Source organism: Grampus griseus (genome assembly GCF_964374135.1).
Source record: "Grampus griseus genome assembly, chromosome: 10".
In the NCBI taxonomy this organism is placed as follows: Eukaryota; Metazoa; Chordata; class Mammalia; order Artiodactyla; family Delphinidae; genus Grampus; species Grampus griseus.
In genome coordinates, this window is record NC_139004.1 from 32,467,201 (window position 1) to 32,492,576 (window position 25,376).

Sequence of the window (25,376 nt, forward strand, 5' to 3'; positions counted from 1 at the left end):
CTACGAGCGCCACAAGACCGGGTTGGCAGGAGGCACGTCGAAGCGCTTGCGGGTGTGGTCGGTGTCCCGGCGGTACGGGGAGCCGCAGGTAGGCTTCTGCAAGGTGTAGAAGGGGTTCAGGGTGTTGGAGTACTGGGAGGTGTAGAAATTGAACCTGAGCTTGTTCGGGTTCTGCCCCCTGGGGTCCACCACCACCGGCACATAGACCTCCGCCAGAGTCTGTTCATGGTCCTGCTTCCACGACCTGGACAGGGGACAGCGTGGAGCCTTCACCTTTTTGCCTGATGGCATCTTCGGCCCATGGCTGAGTACTGAGGGTTTCTGTGAGTCCTGGGAGGAAGGAAAGAAGGGGAGAGCTGGAGCATCGGACACTGGGACTTTGACCGCGAGGGCCAGAGGCAGGAGGGAGGGGACAGGGGCACTGGTCAGAAGCCCACAGAGCCGCCCTGGAGCTCTGCTGGCCCTGGAGCCAGACACCTCCAGGTAGGGAAAGGCCTTCAAGGTCCACTGACCTGACCCTGCTTCTACAGACCTCAGTTTGCTTCTTAAAGACATAGGCCAGCTCAGAGGCTGTGAACCTGGGAGTTATTCCTCAAACCGCCCCCAGCCCCTGCCCGTTCCCCCTGCATCCAGTCGTTTTTTGTTTTTTTTTTTTTTTGGCTACACCGCCAGGCTTGCAGGATCTTAGGTCCCCAACCAGGGATTGAACCAACCACTAGGCCACCAGGGAACTCCTTTCCCATGCATCCAGTCTGTCCATCAATGTCCCCCACATCCTCCTCTCCCTGTCCTCTGCCACCGCTCCATCAGGCATCCATCCCCTCTCCCACAGGGTTACTCCAGCTTTCTACCAAGGCTTCTGCTTCCTCATCTCTTGCCTTTTCAGCCTGCACTTCACACTCACACCGAATTAATCTTTCTATATTAATGGCCAGAACGTATGGCTTGTCCTCAAAGCATCTTTTGCTCTCTGCTGCCCAGAAAGTAAAAGCCAAGGCCCCCACCCTGGAAGGCAAGACCTGTAAGGACAGGGCTCCCCCAATCCTGTATTCAGTCACGGTCTGCCTGTGACTTCCTGGTCACATCTGGTCCTTCCAGGGGTCACGTCTTAGCTCAGGCTGTCCCCCCAGACTAGTGTGCCCTCACTCCCACCCATCAGGGAAACTCTTTCCTGTTCAGCCCTGAGCCCCTTAAAAAGCAGTGCTCTCTTACCCTTACCCTTGACATAGCAGCCTCTAAAATCCTATTCCTTCTCGTACTCCAGGCCAAGGCATTGAGTGAGCACTCGATAACTATTGGTTCAACATAATTGGATTCCAGTAAGAGGTTGCTGGCCTTCCCAGCAGCCAGCCAGCCCATTCTATTCCAGAACACCTCTCATTGTTACAGAGTGTGTCTCCTACCCAACAATGCCTGCTCTACTTAACCACTCTCGGTTGATTGGGTATGGAGGTCCACCCTCCTAGGAGGGCCCCATGGCCACCTTTATCACATGGTACTGACATTTATTGGCTCCTCTGTCCACCACACACCTTGGCCATCCTGTGACCGAATCGTCGTACTTACCTTTGAACTCCCCACACGATCTCCCAGCTACTGGATACCCTTCACTAGGGATCTTCATAGCCGTGACGGTCCAACCCAAAGGATGAGACGCCTGAGTGTCAGGCGGCTCTGTCCCACTCCCCCAGGCTACAAATCTCAGGGGAACCCATCTTCTCTCTGCTGAGGCCCCAGGGAACTGGGAGGGAATCCCTAGCTGCACAGCTACTAGAAGCTGAACCCCTGCCTTCTTACAAAAGAAACCCCCTATACCCAAGTCATAATGTACATTCTTTCGCATTTAATTTACAAACTACTTGCCCAACTCAAACTTGCCCAGGGCTTTTCTCCAAGGCAGTCTCTGCTCCCATAATTTCCTACCCAGCAGTATACATGCCCTCAGCTTTGCACTTCAAAATTCTCCCTATCCTTCCAAGCCAGCAGCCCTCATGACACCTCCTCCAGGAAGCCTCAGATGCTGCAGTCTCTGCCCCCATCTCACCCTCCTCTGTGCCGTCAGGCCCTCCTCTTGGGATGTGGTCCTTTGCTGGGCTGGGACTAGGGTGAGGCAAGGGTGTACATTTTAAGGAGGTACTCACACTCGGACTCGTGCAAGGGCACGGTGGGTGTTTCCTTACAATATTTTGCGCCCTAGGTGCCGTGCTTGCCTCATCTTAATCCCAAATTGTGGTCCTTCCGGGCTCTTGCTAATGTCCCAACAGCCCGTAAACTGCTCCCAGCGGTCAGGACCACATCCTATTCACCTGCGTCCCTGGGGCTTAACCCAGTGCTGGCACAGAGATAAGCTGGAGAGAGGGATGAGTGCACAAGCCATCAGCAGTCTTCCCAGACTCGTCCAGGCTCAGCCTTGGGACGCAGGATTACAAGCAGAGGGGCAAGCACCGGAAATGAGGTATGACAGTGATAATCAATGATCGTTTTTCACCGCCATTTATGAGCACTGCGCCAAACTCTTTAAGTGACTCCTCACATTAACCCTTTAAGGAAGGTATATTATTAGCCCCATTTGTAATTGAGAAAACTGAAATAAGGAGGTTATTCCCGTGTTTAGGGTCACGTGGCTGGTAAGGAGCCAGGCTGCGCGGGAACCCAGGCCTGGCTGACCCCAGGGACCACACCCTGTACTCCACAGCGTGTACTGCCGTATCCACAGCTCTGTGGGGCAGGGCCTGCCGATGCATTTCTGTCCTCATTCTGTCACCTTGCTGAGCCCTTGCCAGGGGTGCTGGGCGGCAGGCGAGCAGTCAGGGTGGCCCCTCCCCAGCCCTCAGGCTCACTGGTGAGAGAGGGCAGCCCAGCGCCTCAGTTTGGCAGGGACACTCGGGGTTTTGAATGCTGGATTTTGGTTCCGGGTCTGTGGACCCTGCACGGACAGGATGACACACCGCGAATGTGAGGTTTATTCTATGAATTCGCTCTTAGTGCAGCTGAGGATGTGACAGCAGTTGCTCCATCCTTTCGTGCAAAACGATTCCTGAGCTCCTCTTGTGAACCAGGCTCTGGGTGTGGAAGTAACAGAGACACTACACACATGAACACAAATATGAAACCCTGGGCAGCAGGGTTCCCAGGTCTCGGCACCACTGACACTTTGGGCTGGATAAATCTTTGCTGTGGGGCTGTCCTTCAATGAAGTATGTTTAGCATCAGCTCTGGCCTCTTCCCACTAGATGCCAGTAGCCCCCCCTCCCAATTGTGACAGCCAAGAATGTCTCTCCCATTGCCAGTGCCTCCTGAGGGCAGTGAGAATCACTGCTATAGAGTCCATGACAATTTCTTTATCCTCAGTGTTGAGGCTGACGGACTGGCCCTGCAGAATTTTCCTTACCTGGGCCACAGAAGTGGCTTGGGTTTTTTCCATGTTAAGCATGATTCTGGGGACTTCCCTGGTGGCGCAGTGGTTAAGAATTTGCCTGCCAATGCAGGGGACACAGGTTCGAGCCCTGATCCAGGAAGATCCCACATGCCGTGGAGCAACTAAGCCCCTGCGCCACAACTACTGAGCCTGCATGCTTCAACTACTGAAGCCCGCGCGCCTAGAGCCCATGCTCCAAAACAAGAGAAGCCACCGCAATGAGAACACCGTGCACCAGAACGAAGAGTAGCTCCCACTCGCCACAACTAGAGAAAGCCCGCACGCAGCAACAGGACCCAACACAGCACACACCCCCCAAAAAAAGCATGATTCTGAGGTTCTGGTCCTCCTGACACCCCGGGAAGGCTCATCCTGTGGCCACAGAGGTGAAGGAACTGCAGAGGCCCCACCCCCTACCAGCCCCTGCTCCCCAGCAGTCTTGGCCACCTGGACCCTGCACCTGAGGCTCGGGAGCTGGTGTGAGGGGTGACAGAGGCATGTGCTTTCAGAAGAGTTGGTCGGGGGGGATCTTCCTACAGGGGGAAGGGCAACGCTCTTTGCTAACAGGATTGAGAATCTACCAAGTGCTAACCACTGAGCTCTGCAAAAACCCAGAAGAGTCATTTTGAGATGTTACTCCCATATTTCAAATGCAGAAACTGAGGCTCAGAGGAATCTAAACTTTGCCTAAGTTCACACAGTTAGTGAGTGGCGTGTAAGAACCTTGAAGAAGTCGCACGACTAGTGACCAGTTAGTGCAGGAACCGGGATTTGAACCTTCCCCTCCCTCTCTACCCCAGCCCAGGCCCTGGGTCTCCCGTCAGTTATGCCCCAGCTGCTGCTGCTGCCCCTACACTTGGGGCCCTGGTTAGGGGGACCCAGGACCCCCAGGACATCCAGGGACTAGACCCACACAGAAACCGGGGCAGAGGGACAGCCCCAGGGAAGGGGAGAGGGAGGAGGAAGAGAGAAAGGAGGAGGAGGGGGAGTGGAAGAGGAGGTGGAGGGGGAGTGGAAGAGGAGGTGGATGGGGGGAGGAGGGGGGAGGGAGGGGGGAGGAGGGAGGGGGGAGGGGAGGGGGGAGGAGGGAGGGAGGGGGAGGGGAGGGAGGGAGGGAGGGGGAGGGGGAGAGAGGGAGGGAGGGGGAGGGGGAGGGAGGGAGGGAGGGGGAGGGAGGGGAGGGGGGAGGGGTAGGGAGGGGAGGGGGGAGGGGGAGGGAGGGGAGGGGGGGAGGAGGAGGCCCAGGCAGTCCCAGCCTTGCCCTGCCCCTTCCCGGGGCCCAGCCAGGCTCCAGGTGACTAAGCTTAGAGGGCTGAGAACACCCCATCCGGCCAGCCCAGGAGGGAGGGTGGGGCCCGACTGCATATTTTCCAGGTTAACATCTGGTTTCATTTAACCATCTCCTCCCCTCTCAGGAGGTCCTCCCTGTCAAATGCACAGCGTGTGTGTGTGTGTGTGTGTGTGTGTGTGTGTGTGTGTGTGTGTGTGTGTGTGTGTGTGTGTGTGTGTGTGTGTGTGTGTGTGTGTGTGTCTTAGAGAAGTGGTTCAAAACTGGGTGTATTCCCCCCTCCCAGGGGACATTTGGCAATGCCGGGAGACATTTTTGGTGGTCACTACGGGGGGGTGCTACTGGTGTCTAGAGGCCAGGACGCTGCTAAACATCCCACACTGCACAGGTCAGCACACAGCCACACATCCCCACCCCTGCCCCCACAAGGAATGATCGGCTCACAAGGTCAGTAGTGAGTGCCAAGGTTGAGAAAACGGGTTTAGAGGTTGAAGGAAGATCCCCATCTCCCCTATCTGCTTCCTGCAGCCTTAAGCCTCCCATTCCTCCTGTTCTATGGGGGATGGGGGGTGGGGCAATGAAGCTTAAAGGGTAAGGAGAGGGTCCCACCAGCCCCTTCCCTCCCTTCTGAATCGCACTACCCTGTTTCAATTGGGTTTTGAGTTAGAGCCAAAAGAAGGAATCTGACCCCCTCCCTCTATGACTTCCACCAAGGCCTTTTAGATATACAGTGTATATGTTTTCCCCTTGTACCAGGATGTAGAATGGGGAAGAGAGAGACTCAAGGGTGCCACTTTCTGAATAGGGCAAGAAGACCTCATTGTGATATGTCTGTCCGCCCAAATACTTCAGGTCCCCTGCCCATCTGCTGGCCTAGCCCATGCCTGACACTCCACCATTAACACCTCGCTTTTTCAGGGAAGGCCTGTGCCCTGTGAAAGTGCCAACAGGACTTCCCTGGTGGCACAGTGGTTGAGAGTCCGCCTGCCGACGCAGGGGACACGGCTTCGTGCCCTGGTCCGGGAAGATCCCACATGCCGCAGAGTGGCTGGGCCCGTGAGCCATGGCCGCTGAGCCTGCGCGTCTGGAACCTGTGCTCCGCAACAGGAGAGGCCACAACAGTGAGAGGTCCGCGTACCGCAAAAAAAAAAAAAAAAAAAGAAAGTGCCAACAGCATTGGGTGAGGCAGCTGGTGAAGGCTCCCAGGGCACCTGGTACTGCAAATGTGCCTGGCCTTTGAAGTTTGAAGGCTGAGCTCAGGACCGGACTCTGCCCTTACAGGTCAGGCATCCTTGGGCAAGTCGCTGAACCTCTTTGAGTTTTACTTGCCTCATCTGCAAAATGGGGCTAATAAGGCTATCTACTGCACCAGCTTGTGGTGTGGCAGGGGGCGGGGGTGATGAGTCTCGGGAGCTGTAAAAGCAAATGGTAATTATCATCAGCCTCGTCCGGCTCCTACACCGAGGTGTCGACACACTCCCCTGAACCTTTATGAGCACATATTTGCCTGCGGTGGGGACAAGGGGGACTTTGAAGGGAGTCAATGGGAAGGCCTAGCGGGGGTCTCAGCTCCCTCAGGAGGCCCTGTAGCAGGACGGCCTGGAATTTAAATTCCAGCTCCACCACCCACTGGGTACCAGCTCTTCCGCAAATTTTTTTTTTTTTTTTGGCCACACCGCACAGAGTGCAGGATCTTGGTTCCCCAACCAGGGATCGAACCCGTGCCCACTGCAGTGGAAGCATGGAGTCTTAACCACTGGACCACCAGGGAATTCCCCCTGTGCCTGTTTTCCCATCTATGAAGTGGGAATAACAAGAGAATCTATCTCATAGGGTTACCGTGAATTAATGAGATATTCTCGGCAAGGTACCTAGACCTCTTCAGCGCTCAGTAAACGTTTGCCAGCATTATTACGTGTCACAAGTTTGCCTAGGAGATGGGGCCGTGCAAACTAACAGTCCAGGAAGCCTCTCGGGGAAGTGAAGGGGCAGGAACCAGAGGAATTGATGGTAGCCCACTCCTGCCTGCCTCCCCCTCCTCCCGGGAGACAGTGACAGCTCCACAGTTGGGGAACAAGAGTCAGGCAGTGTCACTGGCACCTAAGCCTTTTGTAAGAGGCCTTTAGCTCCCAGCCTCACAGGTGGGCCTGGCTGGGGCCTTCATGCTCCTTTCTGCCAATCAAACTTCTTGTGACCTTGGGCTGCACTAATCCAACACTGTGATGTCATCCTACCTGGGACATCCTTGACCAGGGCCTTCCTTGGTGAACAGATGGAATTTCTGGTGCCCAGGGGCTCCAGAGGTTTTCAGGGACTCTTGAGAGGGTACTGGGATGCCAAGTTAGGGAGAATTATATGGGGCTGGGGGCATTGTGACCCCTCTTTGACAACACAATTCCTTCTATCTTCCTAAGGAGATACAGGGGCAGGGCTGAGGGCTGAAGTTTCAAGGTCTGGATGGGTCTTACAACCTTGATACTGACTCACTCTGCACTTCCTTCTTCCCACAATTCCCAGGACCTTTGAGCTGTGGGTAGTGGGGTGAGTGGAGAGAGGAGGAAAGCATCCTAGTTATTCAGGTGCCTCCAGCAGTCCTAATATTCCTCCAGGAACCCTCATGTTTCTCATAATTTCACAAGAAATCACTGACGGGGAATAAATGTACCCAGCCAACTCTCCATTCCCTTTCTTCCTCTCTTTCTATCTGCCTTCTAAAGTACAGAGATGGGGCTTCCCTGGTGGCGCAGTGGTTGGGAGTCCGCCTGCCAATGCAGGGGACACGGGTTCGTGCCCCGGTCCGGGAAGATCCCACATGCCACGGAGTGGCTGGGCCCATGAGCCATGGCCGCTGAGCCTGTGCGTCCGGAGCCTGTGCTCCACAATGGGAGAGGCCACAACAGTGAGAGGCCCGTGTACCGCAAAAAAACAAAAAAAAAGTACAGAGATGAAGGATGGGTGGATGAATGGATGGATGGATGGATGGATGAATGGATGGATGGATGGATGGATGATGGATGGACACATGAACCCATGGATGGACAGACAAAGGAGTGGGAGAGTGGATGGGCAGGTGGATGGATGTGGGCAGGTGGATAGATGGTGGATGGGCAGACCCTCCTGATTTGAGCCCTGGTCACCTTCTTAGTCTCATCTCTTGTTATCTTTTCCCTCACTCTATGCAGTAGCTACTTTCTTAAACATGCCCTGGGACTTCCCTGGTGGTCCAGTGGGTAAGAGTCTGCGCTCCCAATGCAGGGGGCCCAGGTTCAATCCCTAGTGGAGGAACTAGATCCCGCATGCATGCCGCAACTAAGAGTTCACATGCCACAACCAGAAGATCCTGCATGGCAACTGAAGATCCCGCATACCGCAACGAAGATTCCACGTACCGCAACGAAGATTCCACGTGCCACAACTAAGACCTGGTGCAGCCTAAATAAATGTGTATATAAATATATTTTTTAAATGCCCTGCTCTCTCCCCTCTAAGCCTTTGTATTCAATATTTGCTGTTCCCTTTCCTGGACCACTTCAAACAGGGGGTTAGGAGATGAAGGGATGGATGGATAGGTGAGTAGACAGGTGGCTGGGTGGGGTGGCCATGGCTGAGTGGATGGGCAGATGGTCAATGAGTGGATCGATGGTGGGTTGCTGTGGTATAGAGGATGGGATTGCAGGCCCAGGAGCCAGACTTTCTGAGCTTGAATCCTGGCTCTACCATTTCACCAGTTGTGTGACATTGGGCAAGTAATTGACCTCTCTGTACTTCTGTTTGCTCATCTGTAAAATGGTTGGGCTAAAGGTCCCTAACTAATAGAGTTGGGCAGAACACTTAGGACAGTACCTGGCACAGAGTGAACACTCAATAACTATTAGTTTTTATTATGTTTGGGTGGGTAATTGCTTTGAGGGGTAGGTGGCTGAATGGGCTGTCCTCTCCCCATCTTCAAAACCTGACCCCTCCCCACACACACCTCCTTAGGGTCCCGTCTCCCCAACACCAGACTTGGTGGGCGCCTTCCAGGAATGTGTCAGAAATGCAGGAGTGCCCTGGGCTTCTCCCTGGGTCAGTGGGGGAGGAAAGGTGGAGGCCCAGGGTGGCAGAGGCCAAGTAAGCTGGCGACTTCCTGCCCTCAGCCCACTGGCTTGGGCTGGGCCCAGGGCTTGTTTCCTTCCTGGAATAGCACTGACTGTCGGGCACGGGGTAGACTTTGGGACCCACAGGCAGATTGGGGGTTGAGGTGTGGATGACTTGTGCGCTCTGCTCAGATTGTGCGATCTGAGGTAATGACCATCAGGTGTGAGCCCTGATGGTAATGACCCCTAATTTCTGAGGACTCTGGGAGAGGCCAGGAGCGGAGGCAGGCAGGGAGGAAGGGGAGGAAGAGCAGCCCTGCCAGAGCCTCTGTTCGGGGATCTCCAAGGCTCTGGGCAGATGATATCTTGCTTGGGAGAGGGTGGGAACGAGGGAACGGGAGCTTGGAGCAGGGCCTGCTGCATGGTAGGTGCTGAGTTATATTGTTATCATCATTTCTAAGCCGCAGACAGCACGGAATCAGTCCTGTCTCCTGGAAGCCCACCCTTTCTGACTTCTCTGCTGCACTCCCAGCGTGAGATCATTTTATTCCTCATCAAAATTCCCGGAAGGTGGGCTTCCCTGGTGGCGCAGTGGTTGAGAGTCCGCCTGCCGATGCAGGGAACACGGGTTCGTGCCCCGGTCTGGGAAGATCCCACATGCCGCGGAGCAGCTGGGCCCGTGAGCCATGGCCGCTGAGCCTGAGCGTCCGGAGCCTGTGTTCCGCAATGGGAGAGGCCACAACAGTGAGGGGCCTGCGTACCGCAAAAAAAAAAAAAAATTCCTGGAAGGTGAGGACGGTGATCTGTACCCCACAGCGCTCAGTGGGTGTTTGGGAAGGATGGGGAGAGCTAGTGAGACTCAGGGCTGACTTGTGGAGCCCAGGAAGATCCAGAGACCACCCCCACCCCTTGCCACACACACACCTCTGCTGTTGAGGTGCAGGCATGTGGTTTTCAGGGTCCTGCTACTGCCTTGCAGGCTACTTAGAGGTAGCCTGCTTATTTAAGCATCCTCTCTACTCCTCCTTACCTGCTGTGTGATTTGGACAAATTACTTAACCTCTCTGATCCTTACTTGAGTTTCCCTTGCTGGACTTCAAGTACAGGTGGCTGAATTATTCCTACAGCTCACTTCATGGTGCAATATCACCACTGGTCCATGAAGTCCTCCTCTCTTGTATTAATTTTCCCTCTTTATCCCCAGTCTCCAGCCATGCTCTCCACCCACCCCCACCAGAGGCAACCATTCAAATGTGCTTAATGAGTATCTTCTTGTTCATATGTGTTTGCAAAATATATATTGTTTTGTGTGCAAGTAGTGTTCATTTACGTAAGTGGCTCTGTGTGTTTTAGATCTCATTCTGTTGTTTACTTTGATCGCTACATTCTGTTTTTTAAGATCCATCTGTGTTGCTGTCTAGTTACTTGCTTCCAAATGCTGTGTATCCCTTCTCCACCCAGGTGTCTCCAGTTCCCCATCCCCACAAACAGCACTGCAATGACATCACATCCATGTCCCTTTATGGACCAGGGTGAAGGTTTCTCTGGGGCCTACTCCTAAGACAGAATTGACTGGTCATAGAGTATGAGTAGATGTCATTTGAAATCTTCTTTTCTCCATCCATAAAATGGGTGTATTGTCCCTTCCTTGCAGGGCTGACTTGATGGTAGTGGCTTAATGCACGTAATACACTCGGCCCCCGTGTCTGACACAGAAAAGATGCTCAGTGAATGGCAGTTGCAGCTGCTGATCCTTCCAGGTCTCAGGGACACACACACACACACACACAGACACACACACACACAAAAGCTGGACCCAGGAGAGGTCGCATGGAAACGCACCCAGGGCTCAAAGTCCCTGTTCAAGTGTTGGTCTCCAGAACCAGTGAAAAGTGTTGCAGGGCTGTGCTGATTCCTAGAGGGTAGGGACTGATCTTGAAGGCTAGACCTCCCACACCAGAGCACAGGACTGGTGCAGAGGAGACAGCCATGCCCAGGAAATGCTTCCTGTATCCCAGTGCTCACCTCACTTTCCTCAGAGACGCCCTATACAGGAGGGCCAGACAGCCTCATATGCTGTTCTGCCTCTGCTCTGCAAGCCAATGAGCACTTTAACGAGATGAGAAACTACACCTGAGTATTGGAGCCCGCCATCCCATTTTACAGATGGAGAGACTGAGGCTCAGGAAGGCTCCATGGTCTCACGGGAGGTTAGGGGCAGAAGAGCCACTAGACTCCACATCTCCACACACCACCCCCACCCCCATCCAGTGGTCTTTTAAAAAAGAAAATGTATTCTGTGCTAAATTATGTTCTTTATTATTTGTAGAATTTTAAGTTAAAACAAATGATCTACCAACAGAGCACATTACTGAAAAGTAAAAATCCCACATGTAATCCTGGCATTCCCCCTGAGCCATCTCCACAGTCTTGTTTCCTGCTAACCCCTGGCCATTCACAAATACACTTTATCTACCTGTAGTCACAATCTACATGAAATTTGGTTTTTTGCTTTTGTACTTAACAATCTTTTTTTTTAAACATAGACACATGATTTCAGATGGTGGGATGTGTTTTACAGTGGGATGTTTTGGTCTGGCCTTCGAGGTAACCTTGTAGACACCTGCCCCACTCTGTCTCCTGGGCCCCGGTGTAATGTTCCTTCTTGAGGTTCTTTGTAGAATTGGTACTGCTCTTGTGCAGACTCTCAGGGCCTCTGTTCTGTCTTTGCTCTTCTCTGTTTAGCATCTCCATGCCCAAAGTCAGGGTAGGGAACCAGGGCAGGAGCACGTAGGTCCTAAGGAATCACCATGAGTCAAGACTCTGTTGGGCATCTTAACCCTTTATCTCGTTGAATCTCATAAAAACCTGCATTAATAGCCCCTGTTTTACAGATGAACAAACTGAGGCTCAGAGAGGGAGGTGGTAACTCAGCCAAGGTCACACCCTTGCTAAACGGCACAGTCAGGATTCAAACCTATTCCCCAGCAAGGGTCTTTCCCACTATGCCATGGTCCCATCCACAGAGCCCACGGTTACAAAGGGAAATGAGTCTCTCCCCAGCACCCCCTAACACACCACTCCCTACCCAGGGCTGGACCTTGGATCCTCACACTCTTAGGCACCAGGTAATGACCCTGACCCCTTCTCAGGATGTAGGATTCCACACCAGCCAGACTTTCTCTCAGCCTGATCACATATCCTGGCACCTGCCCAGCCCAGAGGAAGGCCGAGGTTGGGGGGGATTGAAGCCCACCCTGCCCTGCAGGCTGAAGGGGACAGTTTCAGGAGCTGGTCTGGTAGAAGGTGTCTCCAGCCTGGAACACGGGGCTGGACGAGGTGAGCTGCAGCTCAGTGGCATGTGGGAGTTGGCATGACGGGAGGTTTGACTTTTGCCCCTGCAGAGCTAGCCGCAGAGACATGGGTCGGGGAATGAGGTGACTCTCAGGGTCTCTCAGCCTGCCTTCCCCCCACTCAGAGTGCACTCCCCCAGCCAGGAGTGTTTGGCTTTGTTGGAGGAGAGACCACAGCTCTAACAAAGGCCTGGCTGGGTCTCTGGGGAGACTGCACCTGCCAGGCCCTCATCCCACCCCACATTCCAGAGCCGGCCAGTGAAGTTGGCTCTTGGAGGTGACTAAGTCATTGCTGAGCCGAGATTTAATCACAGGATTGGGCTTTTGGCTGTTTCTTTTCCTGGGGGAGCAGGTGTGAGGTGTTGTCATTAGATGGAGCGGGGCTGCAATGGTCTGGGAGGCTGAGCTGGACAGAGAATCAGGCCCCAAGCCTGCTCCAGAGAACTCAGCCTCCAAAACTGCCCACCCCTCACGCACCAACATGGGAGTGGAATCGGGGTGAAATGGGTGGTGTAAGGGCAGGGAGAGCCCTGCTGTCCGGACTCAGCAGCCTCCAACCCTTCTGGTGTTCGTGGGTCACTCTCGTTCCCCCCTTCCCTCCATCCCCAACCAAAACTAACCCCAAAAGCAAGGGGACCAGAAGGAGGAGAAATGAACAAACACTTGGGGAGTGGCCCCTGGGTGCCAGGCCCTGTGCCAGCACTTCACATCCTTTATCTCACTTAATCTTCTTAACAACCCTCAGATGGGGGTACTGTTATTACTCCCATGTTACAGATGAGGAAACAGGGTCAGAGTTCTTGTCGTTTTTTCTACTTCCCTATATGCAAGCTGTTTACCAAGCCCTTCCTTTCTTCCTAAGAAATGTCCCACAAACTAACAACTTTACTTTCTGTTTCTACCACCGGCATGGTGTCCACATCCCCTCCTGCTTGAATCAATACCAACTGATTAACCAATTAACCGATCAATTACTCAGCCTCTCTTAGCCCCTCAGCCTACACTTTCTCCTTCTCCTGGCCCTTCATCCAGCTGCTAGATGATCCTTATACACAGCTGTTACCACCAGTCACCCTTGCCTGCTCCATTGTCTGGTAACCACTGACTCTAGGCCTGAGCTTCTCAAACCTTCACATGCTCTTGAATCACTTGGGGGTCTTGTTAAAGTACAGATCCTCTGCTGGGTACCTTAATGCAACAGATCACTGAATCTCATAACGGCCTTAAATTAATAGCCTGTTTTACAGAAGAACAGGAGGAGACCCAGAGAGGTTACCCAACGTCTGGAATGGAGCCAGAGATCCTACATTTCTAGTAAGATCCCAGATGATGCAGAGGCTGCTGGTTCGTGGTGGTCCACACTTCTAGACTAAACTCTCCTGCTGAGTTATTTTTTTCTTTAATTTTTACTTTTATAATATATATATATTTTTTTGCGGTACGTGGGCCTCTCACTGCTGCGGCCCCTCCCGCTGTGGAGCACAGGCTCCGGACGCGCAGGCTCAGCGGCCATGGCTCACGGGCCCACCCGCTCCGCGGCATGTGGGATCCCCCTGGACCGGGGCATGAACCTGCGTCCCCTGCATCGGCAGGCGGACTCCCAACCACTGTGCCACCAGGGAAGCCCCTTTTCTTTAATTTTTAAACAGCAAATATATTTACCATGGTTTGAAAATTAGAAACTGTAAAAAGGTGTTCAGTGAAAATTCTCCCTCCCGCTCCATTTGCCCAGTTCCCCCCACATCCCCCCAGTAACTACTTTTACTAGTTTCTTATGTATCTTTCCATAGTTTCTCTGTGCAAATACAAGCAAATATGATCACACTTATCCTGCCCCAAATGGTAACACACACACACACAAACACACACAGACACGGTTTTGTTAACAGTTTATCAGTTTATCTTGTAGATAACTGGACACAGTCGGCTGACTCATTCATTTTTAGAGTTGCATTATTATTCCATTGTGTGAATATGCCATAATTCATTTAACCAGTCATTGTTAGCTGGACAATCTGGGTTGTTTCCGATTTTACCAGCTGGCCTTTTTAAGCCCATCATACCCTGGCCAACCTTGCTGTGACCTCTCTCCCATCCCCCAATTCCCAGCTCCACTATCCTAAGTCCCTGCAAAAGTTTTTGCTCCTCCAACATGCCCCCCCCGCCCTGATCCTCCAGCCCACCCTGATTGCTCCTCCTTTTGTTAGTCTCCCCCTCATCATTGGCCTCCCCACCCTTCATCTCTCCATGTGTCTCTCCCTGTCTCCCCAAATAGACTAAAGCAACTTGAACTCAGAAACCATGTCTTTGATTTCTCTGGATCTTTCACAGCCCAGAGCTGGGCACACAGCGGTTCTCAAGAATATTAATTATATGGTGGACGTTGTACATGAATGGAGCCACTGGATGGTGGCTCTGCTGGGGTGGTTCAGGGTTAAGAGCCCAGGAGCAACCCAAGGTGGGAGGGGCCTCGTACCTCAGAGGTCTCCTGGAAGGAAGCCCCTATCTCATGCCTGAGTGTCTTGAGCACTCCCCTCCTCCGAATTCCTGTTGTGTGTGTATTAGTGACAGCAGTCACTGTTCTGTACTTGGTCATCATGGTCCGCCACCTTGAATCATGTAAACCCAGCTTCCTGATGAGACCCTAAGATCCTCCGTGGTAGAAATAAGACTTCTATAATTCTCTTCTAACCCCAGTTATCACAAACCCTGAGCACGGCACCAGGCAACTGGGACAGCCTCCACAAATACTCCTTGAATGAACAGGAGTGCCACAGGAGTGGGTGGGGTAGGACAAGGTTGACCACAGGCGTGTCACCAACCAAGAACATTTGAGAAACACGAGCGTTTTTAAAGATGCTCTGTCCACCAATCTGTTCCTCAGTCCCTCCCTTCCTGGTGGGAAAACAATGACCTCACAGCCACAAGACTTGAGGGCCCTTCTCATCCTGTCCCTTGACACCGGGGGGACTTTTCAAAAATGTTAGTGTCGTGAAAAACGAACAAAAGCAGGGGACTTCCCTAAATTAAGAGATTAAAGGAACATGACGAGCAAATGCAATCTGTGAATCTTGATTGGACTGTGGACTGGAAAAAAATCAAAAACTAAAATGACATCTTGGGGGGATAATTGGGAAATTTTTAATGTGGAGTATATTTCAGACGTTAGTGTATCGATGTTAAATTTATCGAGTGTGATAACCATATTGAGGTCATTTAGGAGAATGTCCTTATTCTTAGGCAGTGGATACTGAAGTAGTGGTGGGTGTGGGGAGATATGCCATGATATCCACACCTTTCAACTGTCAGTAAAAAGAAAATGAAAAGTGTGTGTGGTGTGTGTGTGTGTGAGTACAGGTGGTCATTTTACTCATCTTTCAGATGTTTCAGGATGAAAAGTTGAAGGGAAAATATCTGGTACAAAGAGCAGTGTCACCCCAACTGTCAGAAAGAGGAGGAGAAATGCAGCGGGGGTTCTGATTGGGTAGCTCAGGGGAAACACTCTATCTGTGACTTGATCGCCCCCCACCCAGCCTTCCACCCCTGCTGCCCAGAAAGCATCCAAATCTAACCCCTTGGACTGACTCTCCCCTACTCTCTGCATCTTTCACACAGTCTCCCGGGTCCTCATCTGATGGGACCTCCCCTGGTGGACAGCCACCCCCAGCCTAGCTAGTATAGAACTTGAAGCAACTTAAAGGTTCACAGCTCATCTCCCTGGAGAATGAACTGAACCTCTGTGGGCTTGACCCACCTGGAGTTTTTAGAAATTACATCCACTTAGAGGATGAAAGGGACCCCTTGTACACCGTTGGTGGGAATGTAAACTGGTGCAGCCACTATGGAAAACAGTATGGAGGGTCCTCAAAAAAAAAAAAAAAGAACTACTATATGATCCAGCAATTCCACTCCTGGGTATATATCCGAAGAAAATGAAAAAACTAATTCAAAAGATACATGCACCCCAATGTTCACAGCAGCATTATTTACAATAGCCAAGATATGGAGGCAAGCTAAGTGTCTATCAACAGATGAATGGATACAGAAGATATTTCATTTACATATATACATATAAATGTGTATATACATATACACACACACACAATGGAATCCTACTCAGCCATAAAAATAATGAAATCCTACCATCTGCAACAACATGGATGGGCCTAGAGGGTATTATTCTTATTAAAATAAGTCAGACAGAGAAAGCAAATACTGACTGCTAACACTTATTTGTGGAATCTAAAAAATAAACTGAATGAATATAACACAACAGAAACAGACTCATAGATATAGAGAACAAACTAGTGGAGGTGGGAGAAGGAAGGAAAGGACAAAATAGGAGTAGAGAATTAAGAGGCACAAACTACTATGTATAAAATAAAAAATCTACAAGGACATATTGTGCAGCACAGGGAATATAGCCAATATTTTATGATAACTTTAAATGGTATATAATCTATAAAAATATTAAATCACTATGTTGTACACCTGAAACTAATATAATGTTGTAATTCAACTATATTTCTAGTTAGATTTGGATGCTTTCTGGGCAGCAGGGGTGAAAGGCTGGGTGGGGGGCGATCAAGTCACAGATAGAGTGTTTCCCCTGAGCTACCCAATCAGAACCCCGGCTGCATTTCTCCTCCTCTTTCTCCCAGACAGTTGGGGTGGCACTGCTCTTTGTACCAGATATTTTCCCTTCAACTTTTCATCCTGAAACATCTGAAAGACTAGTAAAATATATATTCACTTAGCTTCACAGAGAAAAGAAAATGAATTTGGTGTTTAAAAAAAAATGCCAAGATTTAGTCATCCTACATGCTCTTTGGAGCTCTGTCAATGAGGATACTTTCCGCCCTAGTCATCAGATCGGGACACTAGTTTTTTGCTTTTTTAGTTTTTTTATTTATTGCTTTTACCTTTTTTTCTTATGGGCATTTCCTTACAGGCATGGAAGACGCCTGGCCCACATTTCTGAGGGCCCCTAGAACCCTTCAGCGCGCGCGCTGTGTCCAGCCACTTCCCCAGTGCTGGGCGCAAGAGTCGTTTCCGAAGTTCCGGATCGACGTGGTCACGCACCTCCTGAGAAGCTGGGAACTGGCCTGCCCCCTCCCTTCCCCGGGGGACGAGGGGTGGAGGAGGGGGGCCGGGAGGCGACCCGGGGGAGGGGGCGGGTCGTCTCCGCGGCTGGGCGTGGGCTGGGCGAGGTCCCGGGCCCACCGGGCCCCCGCCAACAATGGCCAGTTGTGGAAGGAGGCGGCAGGAATGCGGCCGGGGGAGTCGGGCGGCGGGCCGGCGGGGCGGCGGCGGCGGCGGCGGCGGCGGCGGCAGCCGCGGGGCGGGGCCGGGTCGCAGCCGCAGCCTCTTACCTGTCCAGGTAGCTCGCATTTCCCGGCGAGCGGCGGCGCCCGCAGCACCTGTCTCCCGGTGCGTGGGCGGGGAGGACGGCGCGAGGGCATGGCCTGGTAGAGGCCCCTGGGCAGACGGTGAGGAGTCCAGTCCGGAGCAGGGCAGGAGGCGGAGGGACGTTCCTCCCCGGCGCCTGCTCGGCCGGCGGCAGCATGAAAAAGAACCCGACGGTGCAGGGCACCTTCAGCAAACTCTTCGGCAAGAAGCACGCCAACCCTCCCGCCACCTCCCTCTACGCCACGAACCCCCCCTGGATTTTCACCCAGGAGGCCCCGTCGGAGGGGACCCGGGACTTCGGTGAGTGTGCCCGGGAGCCGGAGGGCGCAGGGCTGCCGGGCGGTCCCCCCACCCCGGGCGCGACCTCCCTCCCGGGACTCCGGGCGATCCGCGGCCTCCAGGGCGGGAGACGCGGCAGCGCAGAGGGGAAGGAACGCGTTTGAACCTGTGTGCTGGCCGGGCAGGAGCCTCCGGCGAGAGAGGTGTCTCTGGGAAAGGGAAGGAGGGGCCCCTTTCCACAGCGAGGTCGGAGGCCTTTGCGGGGGTCCCCGCATCTGATCTTAGTCCCTCTTCCGAGGTGTTTATTTTCCCTCCTCTGTGGAAGTTATATTTGCGTTATCGTTGCCAGAAAGGCTTCCCGCGGTTTGCAGTGCCCTCCCTCACCCTTCCCCCAGCAGTACTGTTGAGTACAAAGGGTTCCCCTGGATCTGAGGACTTGAGGGTGGTCCTTTCAACCCCCCACTCTTTCTGCTTCCGCCGTCCCCCCACCCCCATTTCCCAGCCCCGCTTCGCCTGGCCCGGGGTCACAGGCAGAGAGGGAGCTGCTATCTGCGTGCCCACACACTTGGCTCTGCCCTGGGGAGGCCCAGGAAAAATCCACAGGAGTCACTGCTAGCAGGATACCAGCCTGTGCCAGACACCAAGTCACTTACTGGGGTCACAGGCTCTTGTCAGGTCAGAGGGAGAAGCCCCAGACCCAACAGGGGAGGCTGAGGAAGCCCCTCCTGCCTGCCAGCCGCCCCTGGCCCCTGCGTCAGGGTGGCGTGTCTGCAGGCATCTGAAAGCACCATGCCCACCCTGCCTTTAAAGGGGTTCTGCCTGTGGGTCACCTTATCACTGCATCTTTCTGCAGTTTGTACCCTATATAACTGAGGGGGAATCCAGGGGGTGGGGACAGGAATTCACTTCTTGTGTATGATCTGAGCTTCTGGGCCCAAGGAGGGTCACCCATCACTACTTTACCTCACCTGCCTTCATTGTCACCCCATTACCTTCACTGACCTTTATGGCCACTGTGTGGGGACCCACAGAGGATGTTACAGCCTCAGCCCCTGCTATTGGATTCACTTCAGCACCCAAGTTGTCACAGTTGGGACACAAGGCACCCTGACAGGAGCAGGGCAAACAAGACGTTGCCTCTCTCTGGCCCAAGGATCTCAGACCAGCTGGTGAACAGAGCTGACCGAATGCTGTTTAGCCCTTTCTGAGTCTTTGCTATAAAAGAGTAAGTGCAAAAGGACCAGAGAGAGATGACCTCTGATTGGAACTAGCATGTGAGCTGAGAGGGAAGGGTACCCAGCACTGCGAGAGCAAACAGCAGGAGCAAAGCCTACGAGGGCCAGGGTGGCTTGGAGGCAGGGTTTAGGACCTTAACAAACACACATGTCCTGCCACGTACAACTCTGTGAGGCCTAAACGCCTCTCCTCCTGGGTCCCAAACGTTTGTCGACCCCTTCTTAGGTGCAACGTACCGTTCTAAAGTCCTTGTGTTGTTGACTTGTTGAATCCTAGCCTATGATCCTGTTTGACAGGTGAGGCAACCAAGGCACAGCGAGGTTAAGTAACACGCCCAAGATCACACAGCTTTAAATGACGGAGCCAGGGTTTTCTCAAGTGTCCAGTTCACTGATTTTTTTTAGTAGACTTATCAAGTTGCGTAACCGTCAGTGCAATTCAGTTTTGGGACATTTCCATTACCCCCCAGTTTCCCTCATGATGCACAGCCAATATTTGAACCCAGGCATTGGGGCTCCAGAGACCACACTGTTAGCCGGCTTGCAGAGTGGACTTTGTGGAAGGTAATCAAGGGGGAATTTGACTGGAGGGGCATCTGCTTGAGAACACCTCCCCCCTCACCCCCCCACTCCTTCCCCAAGGGGAATGCCTTCCACACTTATGTACATTTTTGCCTTACATACTTCTCTGCATTTTTGCCTGCACTGAACAGACTGCAGGTGGGGTTCAGCCCCTCCAGTAGAGAAAGGCAGGTATGGTGCCCTGTCGCCTCTAGCCAACTGCTGCCTCCACCAGCGGGGCTGGAGCCCAGGGAGGCACCTCCTCCCGTTCCCCAGGGCAGGGCTAAGTCTCCATCTGACTCAGCCTGGTTGCACCACATGGAGGGGTGGGAAGCACTGTGCACCCAGCAGGATGGCTCTCCAGTGTTTCTGGGGTGTTCCTCAGGGTGCCAGTGGGTGTAGCAGAGGTCTTCCTGCTGAACAGGACATGTGCTCGGAGTTGGGGAGGGGAAGGACCAGTGTTGGGGATTCTGGGATGTGATGAAGATCCCAGACCTGTTTTGGAGCGCACCTCTGTCAATAAGTGGGGGCCTAGCCACTCTCTGGGCCAGTTTTTTTCTTCTGTTAAATGGGGCTGGTGTCCAGACTGCTTACAGAATGACTGCTTGAGGTTGGTATATGACAGTGCTTTGAAGAGCATTAAAAGGAAAAACACTAAAACAAGGATTGGCAAATTATGGCCCATGGCCTGTTTTTGTAAATAAAGTTTTATTAGAACACAGTCAGCCATGCCCATCATTTGCATATCATCTGTGGTTGCTTTCATGCTACTAAGGGCAGAGTTGAGTCACAGCAGCAGAGACAGTATGGCTCACAAAGCCAAAAATATTTCCTAGCTGGCCCTTTACAGAAAAAATCTGTCGACTCCTGCATGATTTATTATTATCAGGGCATTTCCAACTCTGAGCACTTCCTGCTTCAGTTCCTGTAGCTGAGGCATGTAGAGGCCATGATAAGAGCTCAAAGGGGTTGGGATTAGTTTCATAGGGTCCCTGAGTCTGTGAAATTCTCTGAGATGCTGGCGGTATCCAGCCCTTGGAGAATAGCTGGTAGGATGAAGGGGGAAGAATCAGTGTGGGAGTGTGTAAGGGAATTAAGGAGTAACCACTTGCTCTGTGGCTACAGTCATGTAAAAATCTGTTTGCACAAGGGTAGGCTGGGTGCAGCAGGTAAAATGCAAACAGTCATGTGAAGGTGGTGACAGGTAAATTTTTCTTTACAGGATTTCCCTAACATTTATCCAGTAACTATTAGAAGGGCTTCACTTAATGCGATTGCAATCCTAATTAAGCCTCCTGTGAGCCCACACAAGGGTCTTAAAAGGCTGCACAACTGCTTTTAAAGTACGTGAGAAAGCAGAGATGTGGATCTTTACAAAGTTCAGGATAAGGGACTTGCTGCAGCCTGAGACAAGGCTGCTAGTCGCTCAGGACTCCTCCCTTGCCTCTTGGGTTAGTTGAGCCAAGCTTCTTTATCTACCACCACCCACCCCACCCACAGGACGCCCTGATCGCTGGGGGCCCTTCTTTCTTGTTCCTCCAAAATGTAAATCACCTTCCTCCCAACCACCTAGAGCACTTATTTAAAATGCAGATCCAGGGGGCCCACCTGGGGTACATGAAGTCAGAATCACTGGACTAGGACCCAGATTCTGGACTTTTCACCAGCTCCTGGGTGATTCTTTTATATGGGAATATTTGAGAATCCTGGGGTTTCCTTCCCCAGGTGGAGCTGGGCCATTCTCTTTCCCCTGAGGACTTTTTGCAGTTCTAAATAAATGTATAGGGACTGTCCCAGCTCCTTATCCAGGAGAACCCCAGTGCTCCCTAAGGTGGCTACTCGTTCTGGGGTCCCCTGCCCTGGTGTCTCAGGCCAGGCTAACAGGTAGGAAGCCATGAACCCCAGGGGCTGAGCACATATTTCTGGCCAGGGACAGGCTGGCACCAGCCTACCGAAAGGAAAGCTGACCTGTGCATGGCAGGGGTGTGAAGGAGATTTTTGTTTACTCCCGTCCCCTGGAGGTGTGCTGTGGTTTGCTTGCAGCTCAGCAAACACACACACACACACACACACACACACACACACACCTCTACTGTCCCATTATATAAGCTCCTCTTGTTCCTGTAGTTCAGCTCAGAAAGCCAGGCCCTCCCTTGACCACTGCAGACTGGCTACAGGGTGCCTTTCTCTCCCAGCCAATAAATTAATAACAATAATAACATCATCATTATTATTATCAGTTATTTATTGAAACAGGCACTATACTAAAAACTATGTTTTGTCAATTACACTCAGAGGCTCAGATAGGTTGAATGACTCAAAGGCATTTCAGCTCAAGGCAGCTGAAAAATTAAAGTGCATCCAATTACCTGGGACCTTGTTAAGATCAGATTCAGATGCACTTTGAGAAGTTCCCAGGTGAAGTCCGGCAGGTCTACAGGCCATACTTTGGGCAGCGTGTCGTAGTGGAGGGCCTATTTGCTGCACTCCTCCCCTGTCCAGTCCCCAACCCCAAGGCTCCTCCCGTTGTGCCTGCCCCCGCACTCTGTGGCCCCAGCCCAGTAACACCTTTGGAGTCCCCTCTGCGCTTGGACAAAGGCCTCTCTCCGGCGCACCAGGTCAGACCTGCTGGGGCTTGCTGGGACAGACCAGCCTTTTCAGGTTCCTGTCATGTGGCCTTTTAATTAGCAAGGAAGGGCCTCATCAGCCATTTGTGGGTTACATTCACCTGGGGCCCCCTGCTGCGTCCCTGAAAGGCTGGGCTTCCCCTAGTGGCCAAGGATCAGATAACCCACTTCAGTGGGGTAGAGGTGAGGGTCTGTTTTTGGGTTCTGGGTTACACTGGTCAAGGTAGCAAACTCTCCCAAGCTAGAACACCACCGCTTTTAAGCACCTGGAATTTGATGAGACCTGTGGCCAGTGCTCCTGGGGCCATTGGGGGGGGTCCTGGCAATTTGGGACCCCCACACCGTTACCCCAGCCTTCCTCTCACCTCTGCTAGCTTTTTTGTCTCCCTTGATTTTGGGAGGCTTCTCCCAAAATGATCCCCATTTGACGGGTGGGGAAACCCAGCCTGAGGTGCTACATGGAGGAGCTGGGCTGTGACCCCAGATCTGATTCCAAGATGCATTTGTCTCCTCTAGACCTCACCAACTTTCCAGTCTCACTCTGGAAGAACAGGAGACCAAGGAAAGAGATGCTGAATCCCTGTGTGATTTCCTTGCTGTCCTGGCTGTGACCAGAGGGAATTGGATTCTAGAGTCAGGTTGCCTGGGCTTGAATCCTGGCCCCTTTGACTCACCAGCTGTGGGACCTTGGGCAGGGGACTTAACCTCTCTGAGCCTCAGTTTCCTCATCTGCCAGATGAGGATAATAAGAGTACCTCCCGCACAGGTTGTTTTTAAAACAATTTTATTTATTTACTTATTGGCTGTGTTAGGTCTTCGTTGTGGTGCGTGGGCTTCTCATTGTGGTGGCTTGTTGCGGAGCACGGGCTCTAGAGCACGTGGCCTTCAGTAGATGTGGCGCGTGGGCTCAGTAGCTCCACGGCATGTGGGATCTTCCCGGACCACGGCTCGAACCCGTGTCCCCTGCATTGGCAGGCGGATTCTGAACCACTGCGCCACCAGGGAAGCCCCGCACAGGTTTGTGAAGGGGGATGTAAAGAGCACTTAGAATGGTGCCCAGCTCGTAATATGGCGTATCAGGTGTCAGAAAGTTACATTTTTATCATTCATTACCTCTCTAGTTTGGACCTGTCTGGGATCTGGGGAAAGAGCTCAATAACTGTCTCAGAGCTCAGCCTCCATGGAGATCCATGGGCAGCTTTTGGGCTGGGGGAAGAAGAACATTTTATCAGGCTTTCAACCCTGACCTTTGTATGTAAGCGAATGCCAAAGACCCAATGAGAGTTTCCTTCTTTCGGGGAGAAGGAGAAAGGAAGGGCTGGAAGTGAGGCAGCCACTTGTGCCCAGCCCTCAGCTCCCCTAAAGCTGGCTGTTCCCCCCTCCACTTAACACACACACACACACACACACACACACACACACACACACACACACACACACACACACACACACACACACACACACACACACACACACACACACACACACACGCCCTGCCCCAGACTGAGAGAACCAGGTCAGCCTGTTCGGGGAGAGGCAGCAAGCCACGCGCCATGTGTAAGGCACCCCATTATTTGTGCCTGGAGCCCAGAACTGCAAGTTGGGGACCCCGTTTGAGCCCTGGCACCACCACCACTGCTCTGAGACCTTGGACCAGCCCCATCTGTTCTGGGCCTCAGTCTCCCCATCAGCAAAGGGGGCAGCCCCAAGCGTCCAGACTCAGAGCTCTCCCTGACAAGAGGGCAAAGGGCCACCCACCTCCCAGTGGCTTCCCCACCATGGGTAGGGTTGTCCAGCCTCCTGTCTGTCTCTGGCTTCATCTCCTCACTGTCCATTCCTTCTTCAAGAGGCCATCCTTTTTTTTTTTTTTTTTTTGAGGTATGCGGGCCCCTCACTGTTGTGGCCTCTCCCGTTGCGGAGCACAGGCTCCGGACGCGCAGGCTCAGCGGCCATGGCTCACGGGCCTAGCCGCTCCGTGGCATGTGGGATCCTCCCGGACCGGGGCACGAACCTGTGTCCCCTGCATCGGCAGGCGGACTCTCAACCACTGCGCCACCAGCAGCAGCAGTGGAAGCCCAAGAGGCCCTCCTTTAATCTCTTCAGTTGAGGAGGGGGCTGCTTCCCAGGAAGGCCCATTCTAGTATCCCTGACACTGATCCTAGCAGCATTCATTTACTTCCACAGGAAAATCCCCAAGGTTGGACTCTATTGTCTTTCTGTTTAGTTTTGGACCTTGACTGTGAGGCTCAGAAAGCCCCAGCCCTGACCTTGAACTCTTGGGGAACCCCGCTTATGGTAGTGGCCACACTTGACTCACCTGCTGGTGTGCCTTGACCAACTGGGAACTGAGTCCAGGTATGAGGGGCCCAGGGAAATTCTGTCAGGTTCTAGACACACCTCTTTTTTTTTTTTCTTGAAATAACGTACATTTATTATCTTACAGTTCTGTAGGTCAGAAGTCTGACACTGATCTCTCTGGGCTAAAATGAAAGTGTCAGCAACACTGTGTTATTTTCTGGAGGTTCTAGGGAAGAATGTTTTCTCACCTTTTCCAGCTTCGAGAGGCTGCCTGTACTCCCTGGCTCGTGGCCCCTTCCATCTTCAAACACGGCAGTGGCCAGCCGAGTCTTTCTCACATCACACCACTTTGACTCTGCTTCTCTCATCACATTTCCTTCCCCGACTCCCAGCCACACCTCTTAGAATGGGGAAATCAAATTGCATTTCCAAGAGGTGCCCCCTTGGGAGGGAGCCACCCAGGCCTTCCACGTCTGTCTCTACCACAGCTGCTCGCCTTCCACAGGTATTCCAGAGAACAGTCGTATTCTTAGAAAGGGCTCCCCTGCTCAAAATAACCACAAACCAACTGAGACAACAGTGGCTCAGAATCAGAGCTGAGTCGTGGAATCTGTGAGGTGTGTAGAGTGGGAGCATGTGGGGGTCAGATGGCCCCGGCTCAGATCTGACTCTGCCCTAACCCGTGTGGGCCTTGGGCACGCTGCTTCACCTCCCACCCCTCCCCAGCACTGCTTCTTGGCTACAGCCAAGCCTCCCATACCCTCCAACAGCACCCCTGCCCCTCACACCCCCATCCTCCCATCCACATCCTATAAATGGCGGGATCAGGATT

At 52.7% G+C, this 25,376-nt stretch overlaps 2 protein-coding genes across 3 annotated transcripts in view; one reads left to right on the plus strand and one right to left on the minus strand.

Annotated features, from left to right (window-relative positions):
- CIMIP3 (ciliary microtubule inner protein 3) lies at positions 1 to 17,701 on the minus strand (the record flags this gene model as incomplete). Its single annotated transcript, XM_082663486.1, has 4 exons — positions 1 to 330; positions 2,841 to 2,926; positions 17,085 to 17,251; positions 17,508 to 17,701. The coding sequence occupies 4 exons, from the start codon at positions 17,699 to 17,701 to the stop codon at positions 1 to 3; spliced, it is 777 nt and encodes a 258-aa protein (XP_082519612.1).
- LOC309828552 (uncharacterized protein C6orf132) overlaps positions 17,700 to 25,376 on the plus strand; it is a gene marked incomplete at its 5' end in the record, with an annotated part of 23,556 nt that continues 15,879 nt past the window's right edge. For both annotated transcript variants that reach the window (XM_082663963.1, XM_082663964.1), the window contains one exon: positions 17,700 to 17,844. In XM_082663963.1, coding sequence (XP_082520089.1) covers positions 17,700 to 17,844 — 145 coding nt within the window. The remainder of the gene's footprint in view (positions 17,845 to 25,376) is intronic.